The sequence below is a fragment of the Ranitomeya variabilis genome, chromosome 5 (genome assembly GCF_051348905.1).
Source record: "Ranitomeya variabilis isolate aRanVar5 chromosome 5, aRanVar5.hap1, whole genome shotgun sequence".
Lineage (NCBI taxonomy): Eukaryota > Metazoa > Chordata > Amphibia > Anura > Dendrobatidae > Ranitomeya > Ranitomeya variabilis.
Window position 1 is genome coordinate 466,769,378 of NC_135236.1, and position 13,913 is coordinate 466,783,290.

The 13,913-nt window shown below is 40.6% G+C and overlaps 1 protein-coding gene across 1 annotated transcript in view; it reads left to right on the plus strand.

The window, feature by feature from the left end:
* The window catches only part of RASSF9 (Ras association domain family member 9), a 60,677-nt gene extending 48,868 nt beyond the window's left edge, over positions 1 to 11,809 (plus strand). The window contains exon 2 of the mRNA XM_077261094.1: positions 9,953 to 11,809. Within this exon, the coding sequence (XP_077117209.1) occupies positions 9,953 to 11,132 (1,180 nt within the window). The 3' untranslated portion in view covers positions 11,133 to 11,809. The remainder of the gene's footprint in view (positions 1 to 9,952) is intronic.
* The last annotated feature ends 2,104 nt before the right edge of the window (positions 11,810 to 13,913 follow it).

Genomic DNA, 13,913 nt, shown 5'->3' on the forward strand with positions numbered 1-13,913 from the left:
TCTACTTTCCAAAATGGTGTCACTTGTGGGGGTTTTTAATGTTTAGGCACATCAGGGGCTCTGCAAACGCAACATGGCATCCCATCTTAATTCCAGTCAATTTTGCATTGAAAAGTAAAATAGCGCTCCTTCCCTTCCGAGCTCTGCTATGCGCCCAAACAGTGGTTTACACCCACATATGGGGTATCAGCGTACTCAGGACAAATTGCACAACAATTTTTGGGGTTCAATTTCTTCTCTTACCCTTGGGAAAAAAATAAATTGGGGGCGAAAAGATCATTTTTGTGAAAAAATATGATTTTTTATTTTTACCGCTCTGCATTATAAACTTCTGTGAAGCACTTGTTGGGTCAAAGTGCTCACCACACATCTAGATAAGTTCCTTAGGGGGTCTACTTTCCAAAATGGTGTCACTTGTGGGGGGTTTCAATGTTTAGGCACATCAGGGGCTCTCCAAATGCAACATGGCGTCCCATCTCAATTCCAGTCAATTTTGCATTGAAAAGTCAAATGGCGCTCCTTTCCTTCCGAGCTCTGCCATGCGCCCAAACAGTGGATTACCCCCACATATGGGGTATCAGCATACTCAGGACAAATTGTACAACAAATTTTGGGGTCTATTTTCTCCTGTTACCCTTGGTAAAATAAAACAAATTGGATCTGAAATAAATTTTGTGTGAAAAAAAGTTAAATGTTCATTTTTATTTAAACATTCCAAAAATTCCTGTGAAACACCTGAAGGGTTAATAAACTTTTTGAAAGTGGTTTTGAGTACCTTGAGGGGTGCAGTTTTTAGAATGGTGTCACACTTGGGTATTTTCTATCATATAGACCCCTCAAAATGACTTCAAATGAGATGTGGTCCCTAAAAAAAAATGGTGTTGTAAAAATGAGAAATTGCTGGTCAACTTTTAACCCTTATAACTCCGTCACAAAAAAAAATTTTGGTTCCAAAATTGTGCTGATGTAAAGTAGACATGTGGGAAATGTTACTTATGAAGTATTTTGCATGACATATGTCTGTGATTTAAGGGCATAAAAATTAAAAGTTGGAAAATTGCGAAATTTTCAAAATTTTCGCCAAATATTCATTTTTTTCACAAATAAACGCAACTTATATCGAATAAATTTTACCACTATCATGAAGTACAATATGTCACGAGAAAACAATGTCAGAATCGCCAAGATCCGTTGAAGCGTTCCAGAGTTATAGCCTCATAAAGGGACAGTGGTCAGAATTGTAAAAATTGGCCCGGTCATTAACGTGCAAACCACCCTTGGGGGTGAAGGGGTTAATAAGGTTAGTGAGGTTTCGATGGAAGGTAGGGTAGAGGTTGAGATTGGGGGATGGTGGACTGGAATTGGGGGACATGTCCCCTGAAACAGTAGGAGTAGGAAGGTAAAGAGCAAGTAGTTTTTGGAATTGTAAGAAATTTTTTTGTGCAATGTGTCTGGGCAGATGGGCTGAGGTTTTTCAGGAAGGTGAGATGTGCATGGGAACTGTACATGGGAAAGGGAAGTATAGAGGGGCTGATGTGTATGAGTCGTGATTAGTGTTGAGCATTCCGATACCGCAAGTATCGGGTATCGGCCGATACTTGCGGTATCGGAATTCCGATACCGAGATCCGATACTTTTGTGGTATCGGGAATCGGTATCGGGATTAATATCAATGTGTAAAAGAAAGAATTAAAATAAAAAATAGGGATATACTCACCTCTCCGGCGGCCCCTGGACTTTACCGCCGTAACCGGGAGCCGTTGTACCTAAGAATGCGCGCTTGAAGGGCCTTAGATGACGTCACGGCGCTCTGATTGGTCGGTAGCGGTCACGTGACCGCTACGCGACCAATCACAAAGCCGTGACGTCACCTAAGGTCTTTCAAGCGCTTGAAAGACCTTAGGTGACGTCACGGCTTTATGATTGGTCGCGTAGCGGTCACGCGACCGCTACGCGACCAATCAGAAGCTGCGGACATCTTCTAAGGTATTTCAAGCGCTTGAAAGACCTTAGGTGACCTCACGGCTTTGTGATTGGTCACGTAGCGGTCACGCGACCGCTACGGACCAATCAGAGCACCGTGACGTCATCTAAGGCCCTTCAAGCGCGCATTCTTAGGTACAACGGCTCCCGGTTACGGCGGTAAAGTCCAGGGCGCGTCAGAGGGTGAGTATATCCCTATTTTTTATTTTAATTCTTTCTTTTACACATTGATATGGATCCCAGGGCCTGAAGGAGAGTTTCCTCTCCTTCAGACCCTGGGAACCATACAGGATACCGTCCGATACTTGGTGTCCCATTGACTTGTATTGGTATCGGGTATCGGTATCGGATTAGATCCGATACTTTGCCGGTATCAACCGATACTTTCCGATACCGATACTTTCAAGTATCGGACGGTATTGCTCAACACTAGTCGTGATGGAGAGGGGATGAAGCGGTCAATTTGTATGCCAAGGGAACATAGGATAGAAATAAAGCACAAGGATAGAAGGCAGAGAAAAGTGCGGGTTACCCGACTCCTGCCCTGACTAACTGCCATGGAATGACTGCTTAATCTTCATGCTTATCTTCTGGGATGCTTTGCTTATGAGATGCATGCGTGCACCCCACACTACGTGCACCTCTTAGGATGTTTCTAAATTTATAGGCCACAATACAGGCTCAGTAGAGATAGAATCATAGAATCAGAGAATCATAGAATGGTAGAGTTGAAAGGGACCTCCTGGGTCATCTGGTCCAACCCCCTGCTCAAAGCAGGATACACTAAATTATCCCAGACAGATGTCTGACCAGCCTCTGTTTGAAAACTTTCATGGAAGGAGAACTCACCACCTCTTGTGGCAGCTTGTTCCACTCATTGATCACCCTGTCAAAACGTTTTTTCAAATATCTAATCTGTGCCTCATCCCATTCAGTTTCATCCCTTTGCTTTTAGTCTTTCCTTGTGCAAATGAGAATAAAGATGATCCTTCTACAATGTGACAGCCCTTGAGATATTTGTAGACAGCTATTAAGTCTCTTTTCAGTCTTCTTTTTTGCATGCTAAACATTCCCAAATCCTGTAACCGTTCCTCATATTACAAGGTTTGCAGACCGGCCACCTTCTGGTCGCTCTTCTCTGAACTTGCTCAAGTTTGTTGATGTCTTTTTTAAAATGTGGTGCCAAAACTGGACACAGTATTCCAGATGAGGTCTGACCAAAGAGGAATAGGCAATAATGACTTTGCGTGATCTAGACTGTATGCTTCTGTTAATACATCCTAGAATTGCATGTTAGGGCTAGTGGAACGCACCGAGAAAATATAGTTTTTTATTGTTATTGATGCATTCGCAGCCCGGTGTCCACCGTGCAGGAAAACCTGCTGCTAGCAAATGGCAGCACTATATGGTGGTATTGGCTAGCTCTGTTAACTCACAGAGCAGCCATAAAAGCAAAGCTCTGCACCCTGTTAGACTTCACAGGAGCACAGGCTAACTGCCCAACAGAGAGCAGTCAGTGGTCATGCATGCACACAAAACTCCTCGCCGGAGGTGCCAGCATTCTAGGGGCTTATTTCAGCCAGGTCCCTGAATACACACACACACAAACTCCTCGCCGGAGGTGCCAGCATTCTAGGGGCTTATTTCAGCCGGGTCCCTGAACACAATCTTACATGACCACACTGGCGCAAAGCACATAACTTAGAAAGATACTAGCGCATGGCCGTGCGGCCATGCGAGCCTTTTATAGCTGCAGCCAGAACAAGACCTTCCTAGAAGGACCAATGAGAAGCTGCCACAAAGCCTGAGCACCTTCAGGACCTTCCTACTGGAGGATCAATGGGCTTTGCTGCAGTATCCAAGCATGTGACCCTCGATCTCCAATGAGAGATCTTACCCTGGGCATGCTCAGGAGAAGGAGAAAAGCAGGACTTAGTCCCAAAAGCGTCTGCTCACTGCTTCCCAGCACTGACTTCAATGGCAGAAGCTGGAAAAGCAGCAGTAATCCTCCTCACAGAGTCAAATTGAGCGAGATGCTGGGACCGACATCTCCGCTGAGCAGCCTCCACTGTGGCAGGAGAAGAATAGGAGACCGCAGCGGAGATGGCCCGAGATTCCCCCTGTACAGAGTTGGGAACTCGACCCCTAACATTGCATTTGCCTTTTTTGCTGCTGCTTCACACTGTTGACTCATGCTCAGTTTATGATCTATTAGTATACCCAAGTCTTCTTCACATGTCCTGTTGCTTAGCCCTATTCCTCCCATTCTGTATATGATTTTTCATTTTTATTGCCCAGATGTAGTACTTTGCATTTTTCCTTGTTAAACACCATTCTGTTAGTTGCTGCCCACTGCTCCAGTTTATTTATCTATTTTTGAATCCTCTCTCTCTCTTCTCTAGTATTAGCTATCCCTCCAAACAATGTGTCATCACATCAGCAAATTTAATCAGTGTACCCTCAATTCCTTCATCTAAATCATTGATAAAGATGTTGAACAATACAGGGCCCAGGACAGAACCCTGTGCTACTCTAATTGAGACATTCTTCCAACTGGATGTGCAGCCATTTACGACAAGTCTTTGGGTCTGATCACTAAGCCAGTTTATGAATCCACCTAACAGTTGCCTTGTCCATTCAATACTTAGTCATTTTTTCAATAACGATGGTGTGAGATACTTTGTCAAATGCTTTGCTGATGTCAAGATATACTATATCTACAGCATTTCCCTCATCCATCCAGTCAGTGATTCTGTCATAGAAGGAAATTAAGTTAGTCTGACATGACTTATTAGTTACAAACCCATGCTGACTCTGGTTAATCACTTCATTCTTATCCAGGTACTTACATACATGTTGTTTAATAAGTTGTTTAAAAATCTTTCCTGGTATAGAAATCAGACTCACCGGCCTATAGTTCCCTGGGTCCACCTTCTTCCCCTTTTTGAAGATAGGAACAACATTTACTCTTCTCCAGTCCTCTGGGACCTCTCCTGTTCTACAAGAATTTTCAAAGATTATGAAGAGTGGTTCAAAAATTTCTTCTGCTATCTCCTTCAGTACTCTGGGGTGTAATTCATCTGGACCAGGAGACTTGAATTCATTTGTGTTAGCTAAGTGTTTCCCTCGCTATCTTTCTGTTTATAGATATCCTGGATTCTTCTATTCCTTTAATAAGACAGTGAAGATCAGTTAATGTTACATTTTCTTTCTGAGAGAAAACAGATGCAAAATAGGAATTTGAGGCCATGTGCAAACGTTCAGGATTTTTCGCGTTTTTTCACTATAAAAACGTGATAAAAACGCGAAAAAAGCACTTACCTATGCCTCCTATTATTTACAGGGTATTCCACATTTTTTGTGCAAATGTTGCGATTTTTTCCGCGAAAAAATCGCATCGCGGAAAAAAAAGCAACATGTTCATTAAGGGTATGTGCACACGTCCGGATTTCTTGCAGAAATTTCCTGAAGAAAACCGGAAATTTTCTTCATGAAATCCGCATTTTTTTTTTGCGTTTTTTTCCGTTTTTTTCGCGTTTTTTTAGCATTCTGCTAGCGTAATTAGCTTGCAGAATGCTAAAGTTTTCCAAGTGATCTGTAGCATCGCTTGGAAAACTGACCGACAGGTTGGTCACACTTGTCAAACACAGCGTTTGACAAGTGTGACCATCTTTTTACTATAGATGCTGCCTATGCAGCATCTATAGTAAAAGATAGAATGTTTAAAAATAATAAAAAAAATAAAAAAAAATGGTTATACTCACCTGCAGGCGTCCGTTCCTATAGATGCCGGTGTGGTTCAGGACCTTCCATGACGTCACGGTCATGTGAGCGGTCACATGACCGGTCTCGACCAATCACAAGACCGTGACGTCATCGCAGGTCCTTCACCGCACACCAGCTATAGAAACCGAAGCGGCAGCATGCAGCGGAGAGGCGGGAAGACATCGAAGGTGAGTATAGGACTATTTTTTATTTTAATTATTTTTTTTTGACCAATTATATGGTGCCCAGTCTGTGGAGGAGAGTCTCCTCTCCTCCACCCTGGGTACCAACCGCACATAATCTGCTTACTTCCCGCATGGTGTGCACAGCCCCGTGCGGGAAGTAAGCAGATCAATGCACTTCTAGGTGTGCGGAATCCCCTGCAATTCCGCATTTTAATGAACATGTTGCTTTTTTTTCCGCGATGCGATTTTTTTGCGGAAAAAAAGGCTACATTTGCACAAAAAATGCGGAATACACTGAAAATAATGGGAGGCATATGTTAGCGTTTTTTCGCGCTTTTATCACGTTTTTATAGCAAAAAAACGCAAAAAAACGCGAAAAATACTGAACTTGTGCACATGGCCTAAAAATGTGGAATTGCGGGGATTCCGCACACCTAGGAGTGCATTGATCTGCTTACTTCCCGCACGGGGCTGTGCACACCATGCGGGAAGTAAGCAGATTATGTGCGGTTGGTACCCAGGGTGGAGGAGAGGAGACTCTCCTCCACGGACTGGGCACCATATAATTGGTAAAAAAAAAAGAATTAAAATAAAAAATAGTCCTATACTCACCCTTTGATGGACCCCGAAGTGTTTCCGCCTCTCCGGTGCATGCTCTCTCTTCGGTTCCTATAGATGGTGTGGTTCAGGACCTGTGATGACCTCACTGTCTTGTGATTGGTCGCGTGACCGCTCATGTGACTCACGCGACCAATCACAAGCCGCGACGTCATCACAGGTCCTGAACCACACCGGCATCTATAGGATCGGATGCCGCTGAGGAGATCGTCTGGGTGAGTATAACCATTTTTTATTTTTTTTATTATTTTTAAACATTCTATCTTTTACTATAGATGCTGCATAAGCAGCATCTATAGTAACAAGTTGGTCACACTTGTCAAACAGTATGTTTGACAAGTGTGACCAACTTGTCAGTCAGTTTTCCAAGCGATGCTACAGATCGCTTGGAAAACTTTAGCATTCTGCAAGCTAATTACACTTGCAGAATGCTAAAAAAACGCGAAAAAAACGGGAAAAAAACGCAAAAAAAATGCGGATTTCTTGCAGAAAATTTCCGGTTTTCTTCAGGAAATTTCTGCAAGAAATCCGGACGTGTGCACATACCCTAAAAGTTTGGCCTTCTCAACATCCTTTCTTACATTTCATCATTTTCATCCTGTAAAAATCCTATAACATCTTTGACTTTTCTTTTACTTTTGACATATCCTCAAAATCCTTTTTTATTGCTTTTGAGGTCTCTTGCAAGCCGTAATTCTTGTCAGCTTTTGTAATCTGATTTGTGCCCTGCACGTTCTGCAGACAACATTATATTCTTCTTTAGATATGCCTCTCTCTTTCCATTTGATCAACATTTCTTTCTTCCTTTTTAGCATGTGTTTAGGTTCTGTGTTCATCCATCCTGATTTTCTTAAACACTTTGTATTCTTCCCTCTTTTTGGAATTGTTAACTATTGTGCTTTGAGAATCTCATTTTTCAAGATTTCCCAACCTTCCTGGACATTTTTGTCCTTATGGATATCCAGCCTTTGGATCTCTCCGATCCTCTTTCTGAGTCCCCTAAAATCTGCGTTTCTGAAATCTAACCTTGAAGTCTGAGTCTTCACAGGTCTTCCTCCTCTAGTTATCCAAAATTCTAAAATAGCATGGTCGCTACCTTCTAGGGCCCCAGCCGCTCCTACCTCCTCTACCATTTTCTCCCTGTTTATAAGGATTAGATCCAAGTTAGCAGATTCCCTTGTTTTCTCCCCTACCTTTTGGAAGATAAAGTTGTCAACAAGAGAGGATATGAATTTGCTTGACCTGTTAGTTTTGCCTGAGAGAGATTCCCAACAAATGTCTGGATAGTTGAAATCTCCCATGACCACTATGTCATATTTTTTGGAGAACTTGGCCATTTGATGCATAAAGAGTTCATCCATATTTTCAGTTTGCACAGGCAGCCTGTAGTAAATGCCTACAATGGTGCCCTTTCCATTGTTCTCTCCTTGTATTCTTACTGAAACAGTTTCCACAGAACTCCCAGTCTCTGAAGCTTCAATCTCTGTGCAGATATACGCTTTTGTAACATACAATGCAGCACCTCCTCCTCGTTTATCGAGTCTGTTTCTTGCAAATAAGTTGTATCCTTCTAGCCTTGTATTCCAATCATGTGTATCATCCCTCCAAGTTTCAGTGATTCCAATGACATCATATTACTTCTCTTGTGTTAGTAGTTCCAATTCTCCCTGTTTGTTGCCCATGCTTTATGCTTGTGTGTAGAAACATTTTCGTTTGTGATTGGTTTCTCTACCTCCAATATTTTTATTATTTTTTGTCTTTTTTCTTCCTTTCCACTTCGAATAGCAGAGTACTCAATAGTATTTGTCAGGTGTATGGCTTTTTCTGTCCTTTTGCTCCCCTTCCCACATTGTTCTACTTTAAAGCTCACCTGATGAGTGTAGCAAGGCGACTTCCAAATACATGTTTTCCAGTCTTCGTAAGGTGCACCCCTCCTCTAGCAAGTAGTCCATCATATAGGTAATTCACTCCATGATCCAGAAATTCAATTCCTGGATTGTGGATGATGGATTGTGGGAGCTGGTTTGGGATAATTTGGCAGCAGGGGCCAGCACACCATGGGGTGGTTAGATGATCAAAGACATTGGGCCTGGCTACATCTATGTGCTATAGCACCTTCCACCAGATAACATCTAGACTGATCCCAGTGAGTATTAAATACAATGCAACAAATGAATTATACCAATGATTTAGCAGGCACATTAACATATGTTGCTAGATGGTAAAGTGGCAGATGACAGATAGCAGACAGCAAGCAGAGATTGTACCATTAGAAGCTGCTTGCTGACAGAATAGAGTGAGCATATGCAGGATTAATACAGGGGTTGAATGAGATGGATACCATTAGAAGCTGCTTGCTGACATAGAATAGAGTGAGCATATGCAGGATCAATACAGGAGTTAAATGAGATGGATACCTGTGACAATTTGAGTATTCCTGTGCATTGGGGGCAGAGCACCCACAAGTGACATCGCTGGTCTCTGAACGCTGGGTAACCTGACAGTGCACTCACCTCTGTGTTTCCCTCTCATTACTACTCATCTGAGCCTGCAACACAGAGGTTAAAAAGTAAAAAAAATCCTTATACTCATCTTACTGCTCAACCTCTCCTGTACCAGCGCTCCTCACCATCACCTAATTGGTCCTTGGTGCATTTTCTAATCCTGGCTGTGATAGCTGAAATCCTTAGGCTGCTCACACTGAGCCAGTAATTCCGGGTGTCCTGAGTCCTGGGACAGTGCTCCTTATGCACGCTGAAGGTCACGGAGTACATGGTGACGTCTTGATGTTGTGACTTTTCGCATACTTGTGCAGGACCCTCCAGGAGATCATCCAAGTTGAAATACCTGACTTAGTATGACAGGCATGAGGATTTCAGCACTCATGGCGGGGATCAGGCGATAGTACGAGGCCCAGACAGGTGACAATGAGGACCAGAGGGAACAGAGTTGTGAGTGGTGAGGTGAATACAAGTATTTATTTTATTTTTCACATATTATTTTTATTGTGCCCTGTGGTCCAGAAAGACCTTAAAAGTATAATGAGGGACATTTTTCTCAGCAAATTTAATTTACCAGAATATCCGCATGAACAGGCGAATTTAAGTGTTGCCTTTTCTGCTCATCTCTACATCCCATGCTACTTATGAATATTCCATATAAATATTAAGGGACTGATTCATCAGATTGTCTTTGCAAGCAAACTGGTGTAAAACACTTTTAAAAATCCCCAAATTTTTGTGCAATGCGGAGCTGTGCAAAAGTTTTATGACTTTTCGTGTTTTTACTTCTAAAATGTTACATTTGACCTTTACACTGTGAAATATGTTGACAGCTTTACTAAATCTTTACTAAATTACCAAATGTCATCTTTTAACGTTTATCTTTAACTTCTTTTGTAGTGTACCAAGAGAGGAAATTGATAATGAAGACAAGCTAATAGTTGTTTGGGTTGGCCAAGAAGACAAAATAGTATTTGGACTAACAAAACACACAACCTGTGAAGATGTGGTGGAAGCACTTCTTGAACATCAAATTTCAACTATAAACAACATTGTATTTGGTAGTTATAAGGAATATTGCATAATGGAAACCTGGAAAAACTTCAAGTGTATTTTGCCTCCATCATTGAAAATGTTAAAACTATTAAAATCATGGGGGGAAGAAAAAATTAATGTAAGCTTTTTTCTATTGAAGACATGCACATTGTATCCATGCTCACTGTGGTGGACTTCACAAAAAACTCTGACCCTCAACAACTGCAGGAATCATCACAATTCCACATTTCATGTTAAGGATTTTCCTCTATGTACTAGAAGGAGAATTGTACGAAAAGCATTTAGAAAACTGGAAAAAATGAAGAAAGATGTAGACTGCCCTAAAGAAAACAATACACAACAACTCATTGACATAATAATGTCTCAAGATACCATTATTAAACAGCAGATGGACAGAATGAAACAATTGGACAACCATTTGGATGCATATGATTCATGTCCACAGAAATTGGGGTTAACGGGAGAAAATGTTGTGAGAAGTAGATCAGATGACCATGGACTCCATTCAGCTAAAAAAATTCCAGAAACGCATAGCCTGGAAAATCTACTACATGTTCAGGAGAAACTGACTTATCAGCACATGCTTATTAGGAAGTTGTCAGATGAAATTAAAGTGGAGATGTCTTCCATGTGCTTACAAGAAGATGAAGACTTTGCCGAAAAAGGATACACTGACATGGAGACCAGTATTAGAAAAGAGATAGATGAAAGTCTTCAAGTGGGATTACGACTAAATAGCTTGTTCAGCTATATTCAGAAGGAAATCCAGTATATTGATTCAGTACAACTTCAACAGAAAGCAGAATATGAAATTCTAAAGGAGGAATTAAAATCAGTATCTGCTAACAATTCCAGCAGTTCTTTATGCTGCACATCTGAACAGTTCATGCCTTCCGATGTAAGCCATAGTAAAGAAGGATGTGAAACCACTTCTGCTTTGTCTAGTACAAATATACAAAATGATACAGATTCAGATACAGGCATTAGTTCTACACATAGCCATGATTTTGAGTCTATTCAGTGAGAGTTTCAGACATTTGCTCTTTTTGCTTTGTCAATCAAACAATGAACTGAAAGGAATGAATGTTACGTGTAGTGTTCATACTAACAAAATATCTAGCATAATAATGACTATAGCTTTATTTTTGCTACATCCTATATCATGAAAATGGTATGGCATCATTACATTCCAAAGCAACTGGTGTCATTTCTGAAAAACTGCTGAAATTTGCCACATTTGAAAGCAACCTAGTAAATATCATCTGAAGAAATTTAATCATTGCCAAAAAATCTTTCTTCGATCCTGATATTTTTCTGCAATGTATTGTTAAAATATAGGTCAAGTGTATAAGCCTGGAGACTTAGGCTTTATAGAACGGTAGCAACCTGTCAGGAATGAGATGTATTAGGTTTGTATGGTTTTCAGATCCTGGATGGATTTGTGGTTGCACTTGTAGACCTTGATCATTTGTCTCACTGTATTATTGTAGCTCAGCTAAGCTTTCAAGGGTTGTGCCTGACATTTTGCTTGTCCGTGACTGAAAACAGACAGCAAAATTGCGAATGCAGTTCTGAACTATAATACTGGCCATAACTTAGGCTCTGTGTAAAATAAATGATGCATTGTATTTACAATGTGACTGAACCTTTAATGTATACAGTATATATTTATGTTATCTAAATAAAAGGTGATAAATTGTGCTTGAAAGTTGTCCTGTTATTATAATTGCAGTTCCGCACATTCAATGCTTTTTTTCCTCAGTAGTGACACTTTAAGCTTAGTCTGCATTGTGCTCCACTGCTCTCCTGAGTCTTGATTTTTAGGATAAGTTTACAATTGCTTTAGGAATTCTGTTTCTGTTATATTATATAAGGAAAAAAATGGAATTGCAGGAGACGGATCCGTCACATGATGTGCACAAAATTCAACCATAGAACTGCATTGATTATAACTGGAAAAAAATAGACCAGCATTTTTCCATTCAAAATTATATCGTTAGCTAGGGAATCACATATCTGAGTATTAGGGTATGTTTCCATGGTCCGTATCGGCAGCGCTTTGGACGCAGCTCCGTCCAAAGCACTGATGTCTTTTGTATGTGTGGTGATTCCGCATATGCTCATTGAGCCATGTGGAATCACCGCATCCTACACATTGGACGCTCAGTCTCCGCAAGATAAATTGACATGATGCGGTCTAGAAAGACGTGCTGCATGTCCGTCTCCGCAGGGACGTCGCGGGTGTCCCTGCACGCATAGTGGAGAGGGGATTTTATAAAGTCCCATCCACTATGCTGTAACATCTGTCTGCTGCAGATTGGACGCTGCGAATGTACACAGTGTCCAACCCGCAGCTTTTACTGACCGTGGAAACATACCATTAGAAATGTATGCAAACAGTGCCCCATCTTGGAAACAATATATGGCAAGAATTAGAAGTAACCAAGTTGATTCAATATTAATTGAATTAGTTGAATTTTAGGAAATTCATTGTGCCTGATAAATTCGAACAATTTGAGATGTGATTTATGTGAATCACCAAAAATACCTGGCAGTATTTAATATAATGCAGAAAATTGAATCAGCCAGAGAAGGCTTTAAATAACCTTGGGTATGACCAGTGAGGTTTTCCAATAATACTATGCTGCTATCACATTACATAGCATAGCCATCACATAGTATAGCACAGCCTATCATATCCAGTATAAAAGCTGAGGCAGGGAATGCAGCACAGCAACGATTTTATGATCAGTCTGTTTCGTGAGAAGATGTCACAGCTCACAACTTTGCAATAGAAATAGAGAGGAAAAGCAAACAAAAATCTGAATTAACTGTACACATAGTGTGTGACAACAGTGAAGAATGGTTTCGTTTATCCATAGCCATATATGTGATGGTTACTTTGCTATTACTAAGCCTGTATTAACATGAAAGAAATTGAAAGAAGTTGTATACGCTCCATGCATATCTTTTCAGAGTAAATGGAGTACTTGTAATTTTGTGAAAAATTTTCAATAGCTGGTGGAAACCTGAGAGACCCCATTATGGTCAATATGTTTGTAAGGTAGCATTTGTGTCCATCATATAAAGAATCAAATCTCTGCATAACTTTCATTTTTTTATTCCGTGCAAAAATGCAAAAAAACTTAAATAGTGGTACAAATGTGTTCACAGCTTAAAAAAGTTTTATTTTAAAATACAAGTAAAATCTACAACAAGCAGCATAAAAGTTTGGTTTTACCTGTCCTGGTTCAATAGAATTGTATAGAATGACATAAGTCAAGATAACAAGTGTTACTTCAAATTTAGTAATGAAGAGAATCCATTTCTTTGTCATGCCCCAGAAGAAGCTAGAGTGGTGGAACGAGTCAGGCTCAACTTGCCATTTTGTATGTGGTTTTTGATAAATCTTTTATAAGTACATTGTAAGTACATTAAAATACTTTGCAGAAAGAAGCCCTGTTTCTCAGTACTTCACTATTGTTATTTCTTTTGGCTTCTGCTTTGGCCTCTGTGTTCCTCTTAGGAAGACAAGGCTGAAAAATTTCTTCCCTTGGTGAAGTACAATAGAAGACTTTATAACCTGTTCTGTAAGCCACGTAGTAGCTTGGAAGTGGGCTCAGTTGATTGCTGGATCTCATAAACTAAGACCATTGTCTGAACATTATGCTATGATATTTTAAAGATGTTTTAAAGATATAGACCTTGGAAATAATGTTTTCTTCAAATAGTTTGCGTTTTAAAATGTGACTGTGAGCGGCGCTCATCCTCATCACATGACCCCCTGCTGCAGCTGCTTCTTATG